The sequence below is a fragment of the Panthera leo genome, chromosome B4, assembly GCF_018350215.1.
Source record: "Panthera leo isolate Ple1 chromosome B4, P.leo_Ple1_pat1.1, whole genome shotgun sequence".
Lineage (NCBI taxonomy): Eukaryota > Metazoa > Chordata > Mammalia > Carnivora > Felidae > Panthera > Panthera leo.
In genome coordinates, this window is record NC_056685.1 from 48,656,576 (window position 1) to 48,675,051 (window position 18,476).

Consider the following 18,476-nt stretch of genomic DNA (forward strand, 5'->3'; position numbering starts at 1 on the left):
AGTCATTAGCATCATATATGGGGGGGTCCATACTCATTCACCCAATATTCTACATCCAGAGTCATAAATGACTACAGTTGTATAACCTGGGGTCTAAAGTTAGCAACTATTACTCAGAAAAATAACATCGGAGGCAAATATGATTTATTCAATGACCATATCAGAAGGGCAAAAACTCTAGTTTTAAGAAGTTTGAAGCCATTTCTAAGACATTCGAAAAGATATTAAACCTTTCTTCTTGGCTCTCTTTTCTCATCCTTCCCTGCTTCTTCTTAGTTCCAACGGGAATAAAGGATCTAATGCTCTATCCCTTGGGTCCTACGGCAGTGGTTCTGAGCTGGAGCAGACCTTACTTAGGAGTGTTCAGAAAATATGTAGTTGAAATGTTTTATTTCAACCCTGCAACAATGACATCAGAGTGGACAACATACTATGAAATAGCAGCGACTGTCTCCTTAACTGCATCAGTGGTAATGGTTCCTTAAGTAGCCGTCACACTTCCGGTGTAAAGAAATTTGCCTTTCTGTACCAAGTGTATCAGAAAAAGTTACCTGTAAATACACATGGGTGGTTTGCTACCTTCAAGATTTTTTTTAGTTGTTTTTGCGTGTAGGACTGTTTTTTCCGAGGGAGAGATTGAGAGAGAGAGATTGAAAGAGAGAAAGAGAGAGAAATAATTATGTGAAGCATGCTTTCACCCCTAATTGGGCATATCCACGTTTTAATAGAGCTAAGAGCTTATGGTCTGTCTCTGTCCCTAGGAGGAAAACACAAAAAGTTACCGTTAGTCATTCAATAATTAGTTGACACTGTTTTAACACTAGTGATGAGTATTCTTAACATCTACACATCACTTAAATACCTATGATGTCAGGCTATTAGAGGATGCTTTTCTTTCTTTTAAAAAAATTTTTTTTAATGTTTATTTATTTTTGAAGGACAGAGAGAGAGAGTATGAGCAGGGGAGGGGCAGACAGAGAGGGAGACAGAGAATCTGAAACAGGCTCCAGGCTCTGAGCTGTCAACCCAGAGCCCAATGTGGGGCTCGAACCCACAGACTGTGAGATTATGACCTGAGTGAAGTCGGACACTTAACCAACTGAGGTTGGTTGCAACCAGGTGCAACTAGAGGATGCTTTTCAAGAGAGCAGGGAAAGATTGCACTTTCTGAGGCTGGAATAATTTCTAAGGCACAGGTCACACATGAAGTGCACGATTGCCCTCTACCCGGTTGATGTCTCTGGTATTTGCCACCCAACAAGGATGCATGATTATGGTCCAAACTGGGAGAACACAAAGTCGTGAGAGGCCAGTTTTTGTAGAAATAGGGGAATGTGTATGTACAGTCGCTTACAAATAAGTACTATTTCACATGCGTAATACAACTTAGGAAACTGCAAAACGAGACCAATATTAGTAACATTGGACTCAATACCGATGAATCACTTTTTTAAAAGTTCTGTTTGTAGATCATTCTATTTACATGCAGATATACATACATGTATATACATACAATACAAAAAGGTATGGGAAGGAAAATAAAAAATACTTATTAATAATTTTCATGACCTAATAAAAGTAACTCTATTCCAAAAATAGGATTTTTTCTCCCTTGCTCTTTTGTCTCCTTGCTCTTTTTAGAGGATAGCCAATCTGTTGCCAGCATGGTACTACAACTTTCGAGTTACCATGGTAACATGGGGAGACCCAGAACTGAGCTGTTGCGACAGCTCCACCATAAGCTTCATAACAGGTGAGTAGTGTTATGGGAACGGCTTCCACGGGGAGAGAACGCCATTTTGAGGAGTTTCTGAAGAGATACATCTCCAGAAAGTGCTAGGCACTCACCCAGCACTGACTGAAGCTCAGTCTCATGGAAGCTAGTATCCTTGATTCTGAAAGTTCATTATTTGTTTAAATGATAGTCTTTGAAAATCAAAATACATTTTCATCCTGAGTCATTGTCCTTTATTTATGTGCCCCTGTTTGGAATCGATTAGAATAGAGATGTAGCAGACAGAACTTTGGGCTTCAACTGATTTTACCCACTCAATGATTTTGTTTGCTAGAGTGCCTCCATTTCCTTATTAATTCAAGTTGTAAAGTTACAGGCTGATGGCAGCATTGTCCACAGCAGGAGTTATAACAGGCTTTGGAGACTGATGGACCTAGGTTTGAATCACGGATCGGCCATCTACCCTGTGTAACCTGTGCATGTTAACTTTTGTAAGCCTCAGGTTTTTTTTTTTTTTAAAGCACTGAAATAGTTGTTAGCTCATTTTCATATAGCAGAGATAGATAACAGAGGTGGTCAGAGATGGCAATGGAAGGGGGATTTCATCAAAGAAACACTGACTATTTCAGAATCCTATTTGAACTATGATTTTTCAGGAAATTTTGGTTGGACTACAAGGCTATAATTAGTGTTATACTGACAGAAGATGTGAGAAAAATATGTTTAGGTGAAGAAAAATGTTTCCAAAATATTTTCTTCACTGGACATCTAGTTTTACTCTGTCAGACTTTATCAATGAAAGAAAATGCAAAGAAATCAATCGCGTGGGAGCACCTGGCTGGCCCAGTTGGTAGAGCATGCAACTCTTGATCTCTGGGTTGTGAGTTCGAGCCCCATGTTGAGTATAGAGATTACTTAAAAATAAAATCTTAAAAAAAAAGAAGAAGTTAATCATGTGAATTCTTACACTATCAACAGACATAGTATATCCCTTTCCTTTACTAGACAATATTTGGAGCTCCCTGTGTTCCAGATATTAATAGTAACACTAGAGTAGACAAGTGAAAGACTACCAAAATATCAAAAAGGTAGAAAATACCAATTATGTGATAAGTAGTGTGTGAGCTTCTTGACTATATTAATAATTGCATACTTAATTTTAGTTACATTTTACCATATAAATAATTCATACAGCTTAACTTTATTGACATTGCCTTTCTGAGAATACTCTTTCCCCCTCAGACAGAGACGTCTGAAAGGAGCCCAGACTTTGCATCTGAAGACGTGATTGAGCAGACCTGGCCCTCCAGAATTCTAGCTGTCAGACTTTGAGCAAATTGTCCTAATGATCCTCGACTTCTTTTTTCTCATTGGCAGAATTCAAAATGTGACCTAACAACCGGCTAATAGAGCAAGACCAAGTGTTTTAGAACTCTCTGTAATAAAGCAGAAAACCACCTTGCCAGGCTCTCTATGGTGTCTCTGAAGGGGGACACTGGAAACGAACGATTAACAGGATTTGGAGTTCTGGACTCAAGTGGCTTAGGTGTGCCTTTCAGAGCTGGGAACTGACTGGGACCTGGCAAAAGTTATGGGCCTGGCAAGTCTGAATAGTTCTATGGTTAAGTGAGCTGCTTGGCTAGATGAGCAGTCTGTTGTCTCCAGCAAATTGATCTTTGTGAACTCCTTATCTTTTCCTGGGACAATCTCCTATTTTAGTGTATGTGCTGCCGAAGCGAGCCCTCCTGGGACTATCTCCTAAGTCATGCTGACACTGTCCCTTCACGGTGTCACCTAAGCATATGAATATAGACGGTCTCAACTCTCCCATCTGTCAAATAGGCATAATAATATTTCACAGGTAGTGTGAGAAGTAAATTATATAATGTAAATCATTATTAAAATATATATGGGCACTGACTTATTTTTAGACTTATTTTTAAAACCAATTGAAATATTTGCCTTATCTCGTTTTGCTTTTCTTCCCTCGTCTCAAGTTTAAAGCAAACAAGGATATCACACTTCTCTTTCCTGTGCTTTTAGTTGTGATCCAAAACGCCAAATCGTGTGATATAAAAGGATACAGGAATAAAATATTTGAATAAGGTGTGATTTATTAGGATCTCTGGACTACTGTCTTTGTTAGGCAACTTTGTCTGCAAGTCAAATGCATAGTAATTATGCCAGTGTACCAAATTATGTTTAATAAACAAATAGTGACATCTTGTGGCCTTTCAGCAATATGCTGAATTTTAAGGCAACAACATGGCGTATAAAAATCTAAAGATCTCTAGTTAATACTTATGTGCGGGGATTTGTGTTAATACTTATACAATTTTAAATACGTTTCCGGGTTTGCAATTTTAAAAGTATTTCTTGTCCTCAGTAGAATTAGAACATGAGAAAATATCCTTTGGCAAAATGTAAGTATAGATACATATGTATAACGAAGTACATAGAAATATAATGGAGGAAAGAAGCCACAGGTATTATTCTCTTTATTAGACTATTCTGAAATACGATTTGGGTTTGTGTTAACTTGCTTGCTACAGAAATGTATTTTACGCTCTATATTACAAGTGTGTTCCGTAAAAATTGTTCTAGAAAGCATAGTTATGAATGTTTGTTACAAGTACTCGTAGCATGTCGAGGAAACTAAATCTTCATGGTTTATAGAAATTCTCCTCCAGATATTTCCTTTGGTCTTGTGCTGTCTCTCAGAATGGAACACTTGCTTGTCCAAACCAGCATGCACAGGGAACTGAACTTCAACTGTGTGTGCGTGTTTCCTAAAATCTTCAGAATTATCAATTAAGTTTAAAAAATAATTAAAATATACATTCAGAGCTCATATATTATAAAGCTGGTAATGAACTCTCCTCCCCATTAAAAAATTTGAATTTAAATGTGTCAGAATATAAAATAAATGAAGAAACTCAGTGTTAGAAGTTAGTTTCGTGGTGTGATAAAAGAGCCCTTCTTTCCTTCCTTGCTACTTGCTTCAGTAACATTTAAGAGCCTACTTTTTGCAAGGTGCTGGTTAGACATGATCAATGGTATTGCTTTGTGATTTTATATAAACAATATTTATTTCCTGCCCCTCTAATCATTGATCTTACTGCCCTTTATTTCTATAAACATCTTTGCTATGCCACAATAAAAAATATACTTTTATAGGACCCCAAGTTTTCCAGTACTGCTTGGAAAATCAATTCGATAATGCCTTATACTATTAATTTATTGATGCAACAAGTGGATGCAAAGAAGTGAACATTTTAGGAATCTTCTAACTATGAAATCAATATAAAAGACCTGATATCCTCAGGTACAGATGGGTCTGGCTGCCTTGTGTCTGGGCCATACAAGGTGGGGACCCAGGAAATCAGTGCCCAGCTTTTACCACCAACCTTCTTTATGTTACTGAGAGGTCCTGGGATCCCCAGGACCATCTTATGGTGTGAATTTTTTAAGGTTTATTTATTTTGAGACAGACAGAGAGAGAGAGAGAGAGAGAGAGAAAGCATGTGAGTGAGCGGGGGAGGGGCAGAGAGTGAGAATCCCAAGCAGGCTCAACGATGTCAGTGAGGAGCCCAATGCAGGGCTCAAACCCACGAACTATGAGATCATGACCTGAACCAAGATCAAGAGTCCGATGCTTAACCAACTGGGCACCAGGTACCCCTTTATGGTGTGAATTTTAATTCTCTAAATTAACTCTACATGGGATTGCATGCTCTGTTGGTAAGTACTTTAATTATATTAGTCTCTTATTAAACTAAAATGTGCCTCTTACCTTCCTTGTAGCCCCAGTTGCTCCAGAAATCACATCTGTGGAGTATTTCAACAGTCTGTTATATATCAGTTGGACATATGGGGACGACACAACTGACCTCTCCCATTCTAGAATGTTACACTGGATGGTTGTTGCAGAAGGAAAGAAGAAAATTAAAAAAAGCGTATGTTTTTTTGAATCCCAGTATCGGGCATCTGAACATTTATTTACATAAACTCTTGAAAACCATTAAGCAAACATTTATTGAAACATTAAACAAATGGTTTATGCCAGTTTGCACTGTTTTGGGCTCCGGAGAAGGGACAGTAAAAAAAATTAAATTCCTCCTTTCAGAGAGTTTACCTTTTAATCTTTAATAGTGATCTCTAATAGTTAAAACTACTCATCATTTACATTTAAAGTTATGATTTGAGGTTTTTATTCAGGATGTCAAACATTTTCAAGAAAACCACAGTTAATGTGTTTTGATATTTTCTCCATATATCACCAATGCCTAAATATTTGGGTACATTGAAAATACTGATTTCTTTTCTCCTGCTTTATTAATTACACTTTTGACATGGCGTTAGTTAGGGTACAGACTAAACTACTGTAAAAAAAAAAAACATAGCTCGAAGAAAATAAAAGCTTGTTTCTCTCGTGCTAGCATAGAACTGTCAGAGCACCTCTGCTGTAAAGGATCAATCATCCAGGGGTCCAGATTCTTTCTGTCTTGTTGTTTCTTCTAAAACTGTGTAGTCTTCATTTGTATAGCTGAACCTTATCATCATTACATCCATATTCTAGCATGCAGGGAGAGGAAAGGAGAAGATATGGAGGCCCAGCACTTACAGAGTGTAGACAGGATTATAAGCTGCCCATGTGACTTCCACTTATGATCCATTGGTCAGAAGTAGATCACATGGTTCCCTCTAGCTATAGAGGAAACTAGGAAATGTAGTCTTTAGTTAAGAAACCAGGTGGCTATAGATATGACTAGGTGTCTTCTGAGCTTCTCAGCTAGGGCTGAGTTATATACATATCAGCAGACACCTAACAGTTGCCTTTTCTAAAATTTGCTGTGAATAAGAAGAAAAGTATCAGAGTAGTACCTATTCTAAATAGAGGATTAATTGCAAAAATGTTCTGATATTTATTGTGCACGTGTAGAGCTACCTTGCATTTGGTTCAGTTGAGGAATTCATATCATTTTCAAAGGAAATAAAGTATCAGTAGGGTTGTAATCAACTATAGAAAGCAGCATAGAGTAGACAGAATGCCTACCATAGCCCTGTAGTTGTTTGGAGTGGTGTTCTAGTTCAAGTTCATTAGAAGTTTAAACCTTCAATCTTGATGGGTCTTTCAGGTAACACGCAATGTCATGACTGCGATTCTCAGTCTGCCTCCAGGAGATATCTACAACCTCTCAGTAACCGCTTGCACTGAAAGAGGAAGTAATACCTCCATGCTCCGCCTTGTCAAGCTAGGTAAGAAAAATATACATGAGGGTGTTTGTGAAAATAGTCATGCCCAGAGAACTAGCGTCTGCATCTCTTGATTTGTCATGGTCTTTTCAATTTGATGAAATAACAGAAAAATGTTCACTCTCTTTCATAAGTGCAACATAAACATGTATGTTCAACTTAAATGTTTATGTATTTTTGAGAGACAGAGAATGAGCAGGAGAGGGGCAGAGAGAGAGAGGAGGGCAGAAGATCCAAAGCAGGCTCTGTGTTTATAGCAGAGATCCTGACCCATGGCTCCAACTCATGAACTGTGAGATTATGACCTGAGCTTAAGTCGGACACTTAACCAACTGAGCCACCCAGGCGCCCTCGTTCAACTTAATATAGGTTTCTGTGAATGGAATTTTTGCTATTCTGGGAGTCAGGAGTATTCCCCATCCTTAGTGAGATTAGAGAAATGAAGAAATCTTAGGAATTTAGAAAAGGAAAAGCCTTAGAGATTATCTAGTGCAGTGCTTTCAACCCCTATCAGACACCATTCCTTTCTCATGTAAGTATTATGTGATGCCCTTTTTAATATCTCAAATTGAGACTTATAGATAAAATAACCCACATACTGATTTTCAAAGTTGATATAATGTCCTAATTGTAGTGTAAAACCAAGGTAAAAAAAATATAACAAAATCATATGGATTCCCTGTGTATTTGTTCAGATACAGTGCTTCTGTAAGTCAAAATGGAATTGTCTAATGACTGCACATAATTAAAATGAAAAAGTTGAAGTTTACAAGCAGTAAAGGAATCAGTAGTTCTTCCATGCACGTATAAAAGGAAATAAAGGCGTGAATAAATAACTGAGCAAGCATAAGTACAAGTGGACCCTTGAATAAAAGTTAGAATTAGGATAAGTAGTAAGAGATTACATGTATTTGCATGTGATGAGAGAAAGAGGAAAATAACCTTAATTAAAGTAAAGAGAACATGCCAAGAAAAATAATAGGCTGTGGATGGGGGGAAATGAGGAAAGTATAATATTCTTGCAAATGAGCTGGAAATGATGGTGTAGTGTAGTGTCAAAATAATTATTTATATTATGAAATACAACTAGGAAGTGACACTATTTAACACAAAACACATCTTTTACATTCAACAGTTTTCCACATAGTGAGGTATACATTTAGTTTCTGATACATAAAGGGGCCTCAGGGATAATAGTCTATAATCAGCAGCAGGCAAGAGAATGGATTGGCAAACAGTTGTGGGGTAGTGTCAGTGTAAGAGGGGCCACCTAGAAATGGATGCACTTCAATGTGTGATTTTCACAGCAGAGATCTCCTTTTTATATTTTGAAAATTAACAGTATAGAGAATGGCAATATTGAAAATAAGAATATTTTCAAAACACTTAATGCAACTTACTGACATCCTGTTTCGGATGTCTGCTAATTTATAGTCTGTATCTAAGTCTGTTCCTAAGAGTGTCAAATTGTCACTCTCACCACATATGTTTATAGGCGTAGCTGTAGGTAAAGACTGATCCAGGGTGTTTTATTAGCAGCTTAAACAAACACCCAGAGTACCATTGCTGGTAGGGATGTAGCTTTAGAAAACTCGTAGCAAATCCCAAACAAAACAAAACAAAACAAAACAAAACAAAACAAAACACAGTCTTTCCTTAGTTTCCCCAGTAGTTGCTTTTCTCTATAATTCAGTGCATAAAACACTCTGTCTTAAATCTTTTTGTCTTCTGTTGGCCATGGCAAAAATTAAATCCTCACACTGACACCCTTTAAAATTAGGGTTGTCCAGGTGGCGCAGTTGGTTAAGTATCCGACTTCAGCTCGGGTCATGATCGCATGGTTTGAACCCCACATCGGGCTCTGCGCTGACAGCTGGGAGCCTGGAGCCTGCTTCGGATTCTGTGTCTCCCTCTCTCTCTGCCCCTCTCCCACTCACACTCTGTCTGTCTGTCTGTCTGTCTCTCTCTCTCTCAAAAATAAATAAACATTAACAAATTTTTAAATAAATAAATAAAATTAAATAGGTAGCTGGAGATACATAACATATTAAATAGAAACTATTGGCAGAAAAAGTAAATTATTGAGTAATTTGTCAATAACACCTTAATTCCATTTAGGTATTTTTCTTAATGACAACTTTCTTCTAAATTATTTTACTCAACTTCCAGAAAATCTTTTCTAACATTATTATGTGATAAAGTACTTGCAATTACATTTATAGTGGATTTATTCTGGTATGACATTACAAACATATGTGGGATGTGGGACTTGGGACAGTTTTTCTGTTTGGAGCTTTCATGATCATTGCAGAACATCTAGCATTTCTGCTTCCTGCCTACAGAAGCCCAGTTAACAACCTTCCTGGTGGCTATTAAAAACATTCCTACAAATTTACAAACACCCTCCCATTGAGAACCACGAGTTCAGTTTCATTCACTGCAGGCAATCTGTTCTTCTTCCCCAACCGTCTGTACTTCAACTCTAGGAATGTGGAGATCACCAGCTTCCAACGTTGTGTGATCCTTCTATTAAAAAAAAAAAAATGCCTGCCTATCACTTGCAACTGCTATCTCTGATTTTGTCCTTCGTGGATATAAAAATCCGTTCAAAACTCGTTTCCAGGTAACTGGAATTGCTTAAAGATTATGCTCACATTCCCCATGCGTTTCTTGTCCCCAGCTTTATGATTACAGGAGGCTGTAAGTGTTTCTTGGGTGCTAGCTGCTTTCTCTAACTCATTTGGTTGTTCAGAGGTGGGTCTTACCAAAGCAGCAATTAGGGAGCCTATCGAGAGCCTCACTGTTGCCATAATGTGACATTATGGTTGATATATGATCAGGAGTATGAGTTAAAGTCCTGAGCTGGTACAGTTATATTCACGCTACACAGGCGTATGAGTAAAAATCATGATAGTTCCCAGCCCAAATTTATCATGAGGTTTTGAGGTTCCATATTTTCCTGTTAGCAGGCAGGACTACTTAAACCAGTGTAGAAAGGTCCTTTAAACTTTTCAAGAAGGGAAGGCCAGTTTCCATAAAAATTATTTCTTAAAATCAATAAGGTTTTCCTTTTTATGATCTAAATATCAGACAAAATACTGCTTCTACATCATTGCTCTCTGAAAACAAGACAATCTGTATATAATGTGCCAGAACTCGGCCTTTTTCCCCCTGAAAACTAAATAATTTCACTTGTCATCCATTTGTCTAGAAGTCTATTTTCTATTCCACTCATCACATTATTGTTTTTTGGTTCTTTCAATTTTCCATAACACATATGGCTTTGCCTACTGTAGGTGCTCAATAGATATTTATTGAACCGAACTGCAACCACAGACCTCAAAGTTGAATACATTCTACCAAATTTTATCTTTCAAAGAAGTAAAATAACATTTTGCTTTAGTAATAGCTGATTGCAGTTATCTTTTATTTCATAGAACTTTCATTCTAGTCATTTTATGTTCCTTTATAGCATTCATTCGGTGTCCATAGAAGTCATACGAATTCTACTTTACAGAAACCTGCAACTCTGGCACACAGATTTTTAAGGCTAGTGTGAATCAGAACGATGTTGTTAAAGGTAGGACCAAAACTGGTTTGGCTAACCCTGAGGTCGGTTTCTTTGTGATAAAAGCCTCTTTGCAATGGCTCTACTTGGTATCATGGAGGGCAGGATCTACATCTATGGGAAGAAACCAGGCTATGATTGAGTCCAGTATAATATAAAGTAATCCAGGATGGTATGTGCAAGGGTAGAGAGCCTCAAAGCAATTGCCAAAGATTCTCAAATATTATGTCACCGATCAGCATCCACAAGAAGACATCTACCAACAGTGGTACTGTTTGCAGGGCATTGAGCCCATCATCCTATTAAGAATTGTAAGTTGTCAGCAGTTTCACGGTACCATGGAGGTATGTGATGACAGTTCCCTTTGGCAGTCAACACAAATGTGAATCAAATCTGCGCTAAGAAATGTCATTTTACAAGAACTTACTGGTCTACATGCAACTGTGGCTTCAACCAGCAACCAGTCATAACTTCTGGTCTTGGTGAATCCACTTGAAACTCTGGGCCAACTTTAAGAGAATTGGGTAAGTTTACACCAGATAAGCAACCATTCAAGAAAGAAAGAAAGGAAAAGAAATAGGGATGAGAAGGGTTGGGCCTATCACAAAATAGCTCTATGGTAGTAGAATATCCATTCATGAATTCATTCAACGAATACATACTGAGAACCTTCTAAGAATTGCCCAGATGCCAGACTACTTGTAATAATGAACTCGAAGGGTTCAGTTTCTGTTCACAAGGAGCTTAGGATCTGCCGAAGGGGGAGATGGTAAGAAGTGCTGTGTACCACATTAAAACAGGGTAGTGTGGGACAGTGTATAAGCAGCAAACCTTTCTCTGAGGAAGCAATGATGAGAGATATGAATCACAAGAAAGGATCTGCCATGAAAAGTTTGGGAAAGGGCATGCAAAGCAGAAGGAATAGGCAGAGACCAAATTATACAGGATTTTTAAGAAGATGGAGTTGAGATTTTATTTTGAGTGTAATAAGAGAGAATTTAAAGAATTAAAAATAAACAATCTGACATATTTAAAATAATCCCTCTGGTTGCTCAAGGGAGGAAGGATTGTTGGGTTACCAGTGAAGATAGGGAGACCGATTAAGGCACCATGTGCCCTAACTTTAAAAATAGCATTCCCGTTTTGGTTTTCTTCTTCAATATTACTTTGGCTATTCGGGGTCTTTTGTGGTTCCATACAAATTTTAGGATTGCTTGTTCTAGTTTCAAGAAGAATGCTGGTGAAATTTTGATTGGGATTGCATTGAATGTGTAGATTGCTTTGGGTAGTATGGACATTTTAACAATATTTATTCTTCCAATCCATGAACATGGAATGTGTTTCTATTTATTTGTATCTTCTTCAATTTCCTTCATAAGCGTTCTATAGTTTTCAGCATACAGATCTTTTACATCTTTGGTTAGGTTTACTCCTAGGTATTCTATGATTCTTGGTGCAATTGTGAATGGGACCAGTTTCTTTATTTGCCTTTCTGTTGCTTCATTATTAGTGTATAAGAATGCAACTGATTTCTGTACATTAATTTTGTATCCTGCAACCTTGTTGAATTCACGTATCAGTTCTAGCAGACTTTTGGTGGAGTCTGTCGGGTTTCCCATGTATAATATCATGTCATCTGCAAAAAGTGAAAGCTTGACTTCATCTTTGCCAATTTGGATGCCTTTGATTTCCTTTTGTTGTCTGATTGCTGATGCTAGAACTTCCAACACTATGTTAAGCAACAGCGGTGAGACTGGACAAAGAATTTGTGGTTTATATATGCAATGGAATACTACTTGGCAATGAGAAAGAATGAAAAATGGCCTTTTGTAGCAACGTGGATGAAACTGGAGAGTGTTATGCTAAGTGAAATAAGTCATACAGAGAAAGACAGATACCATATGTTTTCACTCTTATGTGGATCCTGAGAAACTTAACAGAAGACCATGGGCGAGGGGAAGGGGGAGAAAAAAAGTTACAGAGAGGGAAAGATGCAAACCATAAGAGATTCTTAGAAACTGAGAATAAACTGAGGGTTGATGGTGGGTGGGATGGAGGGGAAAGTGGGTGATGGGCATTGAGGAGGGCACCTGTTGGGATTAGCACTGGGTGTTTTATGGAAACCAATTTGACAATAAATTTCATATTAAAAAAATAACATTCTAATTCGGGGCGCCTGGGTGGCTCAGTCGGTTAAGTGTCTGACTTCGACTCAGGTCTTGATCTCACAGTTTGTGAGTTCGAGCCCCATATCAGGCTCTGTGCTGACAGCTCAGAGCCTGGAGCCTGCTTTGGATTCTGTATCTCCCTCTTTCTCTGCCTCTCCCTCACTCATGCTCTGTCTATCTCTCAAAAATAAATAAATGTGAAAAAAAATTTAAAAAAATAACATTCTAATTCAGTAAGTTCCATTGGAAATGAGGGCAACTTTTAGTTAAGTGGGAATAATGGAGATGAAGAAAAATGGACAGAATTCAGGAGTTATTTTGGAGGTTGTGTCCATAGAACTTGTTTGTGGGGTGAAAATAGGAAATAAGAGAAAGGGAAATTAAAATTAACTCCTAGGCTTTACTCTTAAGCAACTAGGCTGGATGGTGGCACAATTCACTGAGACTGACAAAACTAGAAAAACGAGAAAAGGAGTAACTTTGGGATAGGGTGAGAATCAAAGATTCTTCTCTGGACTAAAAAAAAAAACAAAACCAAACTGAGAGGTCATCCAAATACAGTTGTCAAATAAAATGATTCTTGTTATGTGTCTGGAGATCAGCAGCGAATTCTGGGCTAGAAATATAAATTTTGGAGTGTCTAGATGAGATCACTAACTAGTAAGCAGAAATAGAGAAGAACCACTTCCAGCACTTGGACACTGAGCAGAGAGACTGGGAAGGTATAGCCAACGAGGTCAGAGAAAACCAAAAACAGAATGTATACACCATCACTGTCAAACTTCTGCAGTATCCTGACCACAGCTGTGTTCAGACAGGTTCAAGATAAGGAATCAGGTAACTTCAGTGCCAGGAGAGGTTTGGAGGTAATTGAATGAAACGTCCTCATCTGAGCAAGCTGCAACCTAGAGAAATTTGACTTCACACATTGTTGAGTCTGAGTCAAGAAACAGTGATTTGGCACTTTTTGTCCATCTGCTGTTTATGTTTTCCTGGATTTGGAGTGTATTTTTTTCCTATAAACTTCTTTTTTCAGTGAAAACTCCTAATAGAGAAGGAAGGAATTTCACACCCACTGTGTGGTTTTCTCTCTTCCTCTTTTGGAGTTTGGGTATTAATAACATTGGCTTGATTTTCTTAATCTCAGTCATGAAAAACTTTATATAGATTAGAAATCTTTAAACATAGTTTGGCTATGGATAAGAAAGAATCCATATATTTTCAGGTGTTAGGAATTTGGGGCATATTACAATCTCTCTGTCATAAAATTTCAGTGATTACAAATAATTATTTCTATTTTGATGAAATGTAATTTCTTACTTAAGAAAAACCCAGCTATTATACAGTACTGCCCTTCATGATCTCATGCTCAGTTGAGAACATTTGTTTATTCTTATGTTGAAATCATTGAGTTTACAGTTTGGGAAATGGTTGCTTGGATATATGCAGCCCTTATTTTTGGTAAGAAGTGAGTGAAATGCTGTGAGTCAGAGCATACTGAAGTCTAATGTACCTCTCTCTATCCTCCCGTGCCCTTTTCTTGGATCATGTCCTGGTAAGTGACTACCTTGTTATCCCTCTCACCCCCCACCAAAAAGAAATGAGCTTAATAAGATCTAAATGTGAATAAATTGTGTCAATGTAGCACAGAGAAAAGGAAAGATGGATGGATGAATGAATGTATGGAAGGGAAGAGGAAAGTGAAATAAGAAAGAAAATATGCATATCCATTCTATCTCTCATCTATCTATCTATCTATATATCTATCTATCTATCCATCTGTCCATCCATCCGTCCACCCATCTATATTGACTGCCAGTCAGAAAAAAAACTAATAAATTAATTAAGCTACTATGCTTTAAAAAGTAATTTATTCTAGAGGCACCTGGGTGGCTCAGTCAGTTAGGCATCTGACTTTGGCTCAGATCACGATCTCATGGTTGACGAGTTCGAGCCCCGCATCGGGCTCTGTGCTGACATCTATGAGCCTGGAACCTGCTTCGGATTCTGTGTCTCTCTCTCTCCCTCTGCGCTTCCCCCGCTCATTCTCTGTCTCTGTTTCAAAGATACACATTTAAAAAAATAATTTATTCTATCAATCAACACATATTTATTTAGCATTTACTATGTGTTACATACTAATCTAGGTGCTCAGAATACAGAAATGAACAAGACTGACAAAAATTTCTACCCTCATTCTACTGGAGAAAAAGAGACAATAAACACAAATATAAGGACATCAGATGCTGTGGAGGAAAATGAGGCAGAGAAAGAAGCATAATGAGGAGCAGAGTGCAATTTTTGTAGGCGGTGGCATAAGTTAAGCTTCACTGTGAAGGTGATATTTCAGTCAAAACCTGAAGGAGGTAAAGGAGTGAGCCAAACAGATAACTGGGAGATTTTGTAGGCATAGGCAACTGCAGGTGCAAAGCTCCAGAAGCAGTGGTATACCTGGAAGTTCAAGAAAAGATCAGGAAGGTAGTGTGGCTGAAGTGGAAGGAACAAGAGAGAGAGAGAGAGAGCAGTAGAAAAGAGGATAGAGAGGTAACAAAGGAGCAGATCATGTGGAGTCGTTGAAAAGACATTTCACACCAAGTGAGATGATATTCCAGTAGATGGTTCAAGCTAAGGAGTCATATGACCTGACAAGTTTCACAAGATCACTTTGGTAAAGAATAGTGTTCAGGGATCAAGGTAAAACAGGAAGCCAGGTAGATAAGATGACCTTACATGCCAGTTACCACACATAATACCAGTTTACACTGCTATAGATCAGTTAAAGACTAGTCATCCTCTTTTGCAATTCTTTTCTTCCCTAAAAGTATTCCACTTTGGACATATTTGATAAATTACACAGTCACCTTAGAGTTAGGAGACTACTGCATCTACCCAAATATGAGATTATACTTGTCTGTGCCAGGGTGGTTGCTGTGAAGGTGATGAGCCGTGAGCAGATTCAAAATTTATCTTGAAGATGCCAAGATCTTGGGCCTGAGCAGTTGGAAGGACAGAGGTGCTATTTATTGAGTTGGGGAAGATCATGGAAGAGGCAGATTTGGGTGAAAGATCAGAAGCTCAGATTTGGATGCATCCACATTTGAAGGTACCTGTTAAATATTAAGGAACAGATACTGAGTAGGCAATTAGATAAAGGAGCTTGGATTCTGGGAGATTTAAGGATTGGGGGTATAAGTTTGAGGGTAGTCAGGAAACAGACTTGATGAAGTTATCAGGGGGTGAATGAAGAAGAAAGCATGCTATCCAAGGACTGAGCCCTGGCACTCCAATGTTAAGAAATGGAAACCAGCAAAAGAGCCGGAGAAGGAGTGGCCGGTAAAGGAAAAAGGAGCACAGAAAAGTGTGATGTCCAAAGAACCAAGCAAAGAAAGTGCTTGATTGATCAGCTTACACCTGCTGGTAAGTCAAGTAAGATGTGGAGTGAGAATTGGCAACCCAGGAGTTATTGGTGAGTCAGAAAGGAGGCATTTGGGTGGAATAGTGAGGGAAAATTATGCTATTAAAAGTAATTCAAGAGAGGGCGGCTGGGTGGCTCAGTCGGTTAAGCTTCCACCCAAGTCATGATCTCACGGTTCATGAGTTCAAGCCCCACATTGGGCTCTGCACTGACAGTGGGGAGCCTGCTTGGGATTCTCTCTCTCCACTCTCTCTCCCCCTGCCCTGCTCTCCTTCTCTCTCTCTCTCAAAATAAATATACTTTTTTTTTTTAAAAAGTAATTCAAGAGAGAATAAAAGAAAAAAGGAAGACAGCTGGAATAACAAAACTTTTGAGAAGTGTGATTATAAAGAAGAGAGAAAATGAGCAGGAGCTGAGGATAAAAGAAGCCAAGAGTTTTTATTTGTTTGGTTGGATTTGTTTTGTCTTTCTTTCTATTTTTTTAAGTGGGTGGAAACAGCTTTTCAACGGCTAATCAAAACGATTCAACAGAAAAGGGAAAAATGATGGTGCAGGATAGTTTAGAAGGTGACGTTCATTAAAATGATGTTCCTTGCTTGGGCCAGAGGAGACAGGACCCTGGGGTGCCAGTAGAGGGGGTGGCCTTAGACGGAGTGAATCTGTAGTAAGGAAGAATGACAGAGCATAAGGCCGCCAATAGAGTAGGCCAGTCGGGTGAGAGTGATGATGGAAGCTTGTGGGAGATTTCTCCTACTGACTTCTTACAAGCGTGTTCTTCAGGTTTTCAGAGGACCATGATTGCCCTGCTACCCTTCTTGTATGGCCCTACATGGCCAGCAGCCTTCATCTATGGTCCTACACGGCCAGCAGCCTCATGCCAGCATTAGCTTCTGGGTTGGAATGCCAGGCATGTCATGTTCCGTGGCTCCGTTCCTAGTCCTAAGACTAACTGATGCCTCATCTCAATCTCTCTCTCTCCCATTTCTCACTGTGGTCTCCTGAGTTTCACTGCCATTTCCAGCTGCCCACAGCCAAGCCACACAAAAAGGACATCCTTTTAAGAAGTCCTTAAAAGCACTTCCCCTGCACCCCATGACGTGAACTGATAGGGCAGCAACTATGATGTAGTGATCTCAACGTATAAGCAACTGCCCATTGTGGAAAAGTTGCCCTGTGGGGAAAAAGGAACTTTTCAGAAAGCCCTATCATCCTCAGTTATATGGAAATAGATGGCAAACACCCACATTTTCAGGGAGGAATCCAGGTGTAGAAGGACCCTTAACTAGGTGTGCAGAGGTCTGGATCCCAGTTCTTTTTTTTTTTTTTTTTAACATTTATTTATTTTTGAGAGAGAGAGACAGAGCATGATCAGGGGAGGGGCAGAAAGAGACACAGACAGAATCTGAAGCAGGGTCTAGGGTCTGAGCTGTCAGCACAGAGCCCGACGCAGGGCTCAAACCCATGAACCATGAGATCAGGCCTGAGCCAAAGTCTGACGCTCAACCGACTGAGCCATCCAGGCGCCCCTGGATCCTAGTTTTGTTCTCACAGACAAGTTGTGTTACCATAGAAAAGTGGGTTAAGCCCTCTGGACTTCAGTTGCCTCATCTACAAAGTGAGGGTCTGGACTAAATAATCTTTAATATTCCTTCCAGTTTTAAAGTTCATACCTGAGTTCAGAATAAAGGCAACAAGGCTAATGATACAATGAGGGTAGTGATCCTTTTCTAAGAATTTGGTGAAAATAACTCTTAACTAAATAAAAATGCTAAGTAAAAAAAAAAATCATATTCTTGGAACCAAAAAAAAAGAGGAAGTTAGATATGCTGTTTTGAAACTAAGTAAAGTTAAATGAAAGCTTTCTTTGAAAAATTCTGCTAATCGTTAGAAGTTAGTCGAGCTGGGAAAACCATAGAAACACCCAATGACTCACAGAAGGGGATGTTACACTTGCTATCATTAAGCCATAAAGAATTTATTTAAAATGTAATGGAAATCATGGGTATTTCTAATTCCTGAGAAAATTGTGTGTTTTCGATATGGAAATGGCCTAATTATAATGTAATATTTGCCTGAATTTTAAAAAATATTTCCCAATGTTGTTTTTAACTTTGCTCATTATTTATTAAAAGAATCTCCCTGGGGCGCCTGGGTGGCTCAGTGGCTTAAGCGCCTGACTTCAGCTCAGGTCATGATCTCGTGGTTCGTGAGTTCGAGTCCCACCTCGGGCTCTGTGCTGACAGCTCGGAGCCAGGAGCCTGCTTCGGATTCTGTGTCTCCATCCCTCTCTGCCCCCCCCCCCCGCCACCGCGGCTCGTACTCTTTCTTTCTCAA

At 38.7% G+C, this 18,476-nt stretch overlaps 1 protein-coding gene across 1 annotated transcript in view; it reads left to right on the forward strand.

The window, feature by feature from the left end:
- The first annotated feature begins 210 nt into the window (after positions 1 to 210).
- PTPRO (protein tyrosine phosphatase receptor type O) overlaps positions 211 to 18,476 on the forward strand; it is a 74,825-nt gene continuing 56,559 nt past the window's right edge. The window contains exons 1-4 of the mRNA XM_042945899.1: positions 211 to 470; positions 1,642 to 1,753; positions 5,540 to 5,691; positions 6,874 to 6,994. Coding sequence (XP_042801833.1) covers positions 300 to 470; positions 1,642 to 1,753; positions 5,540 to 5,691; positions 6,874 to 6,994 — 556 coding nt within the window. The 5' untranslated portion in view covers positions 211 to 299. The remainder of the gene's footprint in view (positions 471 to 1,641; positions 1,754 to 5,539; positions 5,692 to 6,873; positions 6,995 to 18,476) is intronic.